This window comes from Alosa sapidissima, chromosome 13 (genome assembly GCF_018492685.1).
Source record: "Alosa sapidissima isolate fAloSap1 chromosome 13, fAloSap1.pri, whole genome shotgun sequence".
Classification (NCBI taxonomy): Eukaryota; Metazoa; Chordata; class Actinopteri; order Clupeiformes; family Clupeidae; genus Alosa; species Alosa sapidissima.
The window spans coordinates 29,837,737-29,840,236 of NC_055969.1; the positions used below are offsets into that span (position 1 = coordinate 29,837,737).

The following is a 2,500-nucleotide window of genomic DNA, read 5'->3' on the forward strand; positions in this document are numbered from 1 at the left end:
ACGGTGCGGGGAGGTGTGCTGCAGCTGGACTGCGAGGCACAGTCGGAGGGTGGCGTGCCGGCCATCGCCTGGAAAAAGGACGGCGTGCTGCTCAGCGCCATGGTGGACGAGCGGCGGCAGCAGCTGGCCAATGGCTCGCTGCTTGTCCACAACGTGGTGCACTCGCGCCACCACCGGCCTGACGAGGGCCTCTACCAGTGCCTGGCCACGCGGGAGGGCGTGGGCGCCATCGTCAGCCGCACCGCCAAAGTCACTGTGGCCGGTAAGTGTGTGTGTGTGTGTGTGTGTGTGTGTGTGTGTGTGTGTGTGTGTGTGTGTGGCCACTGGTGTGTTTCTGTAAGATGTCAGTGGTGTTTAGTAAGAAAATCAATTGGACAGGACTTTTCTCAGGATTTATTCTATTCATGTTACTTTGTTGTTTGTTGTTTGAAAGAGATGGGGAAAAATTCACTGTGGTCCGACTCCGATGAGAGTCCAGTAGATTATTTTCTCTGGCATGGTGTTTAATAATAAATATCAAAATCCTCAGTAAGCTAAAAATGGGGGCACAAGGCAATGCCACACTCAACTGCAGCCACAAACAAATAAAACAAAAGCACAGCAAACAAGGCACACTGAACTATTTAGTTGATCCGTGGCATTATTAGTGAGTGTTTCACTGCCCCCTCTGATCACTAGCATTAAGCCTTTGCTGACATGTGTGGCACGTGTATACTGTACAGTATGTCCATCTTACAGTCACAGATCTCGGCCACCACACTCATCACATCTGCCCCCAGCTTTGTCTCCCATGTCCACTAGCTGTGAGCCCTGACCATGACTTTGCGAGCACAAGGAGGTGTAACGCTGTTGCTAAGCCATTCAGCTGTGACAAAGCCGCCTCAGTTAGCCACCTAATGAGGCCGCAGGGCAGGGCAAGGCAGCTGGACCCAAACATGCTACGGCTAATTAGCGGCAGCTAAGGGCCTGGCCTAAAGAGAAGCTCTCCAGTGAAAGGTGACCTACAGCCAGAGAGGAGTGGGAGTTCAAGAAAGGGTGGAAAGGAGAGAGAGGACAACATGGCCGACCACTAACCCCACTTGCCACCTCTCTCACCCTCATCACCCCACCAGACACTTCTTTTATTTTCTCTTTTGTTTCTCTCTCTCTCCCCCCATCTTTTCTCTCTATTTCTCTCTCATTCCTCTGGTCTGTTAAAGCCCCTTTGATCTCTGTGTGACGCTTAGTGTCTCCCAACTCTGTTACCACTGGCGTGTGTTGTTTCCCTGCTTGCAGAGTTTGTCATCATCAGAGATGCAGAGGAGATCACAGCCAGTCAGTCAGCCAACCAGCCAGTCAGTTATATGCTGTTTTTTTTTCTTCTTTTCATTGTATTTCCCTCACCGGAATGGCATTTACATCATAGCCAGTGTCGTTAACTTTGATGGCATCGATCAAAGTCCCTATCATGCCATGGGCCCGTCTGGGCGCCCCTCTGCTGAGTGTCAAAGTAACTGCGCTCTGTGAAAAGGAAATGAGACACCTGTAGAAAAAACAGGAGCATTGTTATTTGAGCACATGCGCGATGCAAATCAGACTCTTAATGCTGACACGGCAGATTAGTATTCATAAAAATGAGACTGTATGTCTGATATGCTCTTGCTGAATCTCAATCTCACATTTACATCTCAATCTCACATTTACAGATACAATAAGACAAAGTCACGCACACATTCTCTCTCTCTCTCTTTCTCTCTCTCTCTTTGTCTCTCTTTCTCTTGTTCTCTCTCTCTATCTCTGTCTCCTCTCTCTATCTCTTTCTCTCTCTTTCTGTGTCCATTTGGACAGTCTCCACTACACTGCGGCTGACTGAAGCTCCACATTAGACATGGTCAGCCGTGCCACACTGTGAGGGTCCAACGGCCGATCGGCCAATCTGTCCCCCCGCTCCTAGACATGAGCAGCCTCTATGAGCAGCAGTGTGTCCAGTCGGTCAGATGTTCGATCTTTGCAGGGCACCACACGCGCGTGTCTGCCCCCCCACTCCAAACACACAGAAGAGGGACTTGGCCAGAGACGAAAGCTCCAGGCAGGTGTTTAAACGCCAGCTCCATAACGGCCCGGGCCTCCACCCATCCAAGGGGGCATGGGGGTGGCGAGCCCACCCGCTCCGACGCCAGTTGGACAGATAAGAGGGCAGTCTGTCTGGTGGGTCAAGCCAAGGGCAGGGTGTGAACGAGGCTTGAAGATGAGCTGAGCTGGAGTTAATGCTCCAAGATGATTCTCCTCTTAAAACCTGACTGTATGTCTCTGGGTTCTGACCATGGCCTTTGATTCAGTGACCCCTCACCACAAACACACACACACACACACACACACACACACACACACACACACACACACACACACACACACACATTCCTTTATTGCATCCTGGTTGAAGGAGTGACACATTTCAAAGAGCCATCAGCAGCTGAAAGGAAATGGTGACCTCTGAGCGAAACCATGGAAACAGCTAATA

The 2,500-nt window shown here is 50.6% G+C and overlaps 1 protein-coding gene across 2 annotated transcripts in view; it reads left to right on the plus strand.

Moving 5' to 3' along the window:
* The window catches only part of dcc (DCC netrin 1 receptor), a 268,772-nt gene that overhangs the window by 124,719 nt on the left and 141,553 nt on the right, over window positions 1-2,500 (plus strand). For both annotated transcript variants that reach the window (XM_042058972.1, XM_042058973.1), the window contains one exon: window positions 1-262. This exon is cut by the window's left edge and continues 62 nt beyond it. In XM_042058972.1, the coding sequence (XP_041914906.1) occupies window positions 1-262 (262 nt within the window). The remainder of the gene's footprint in view (window positions 263-2,500) is intronic.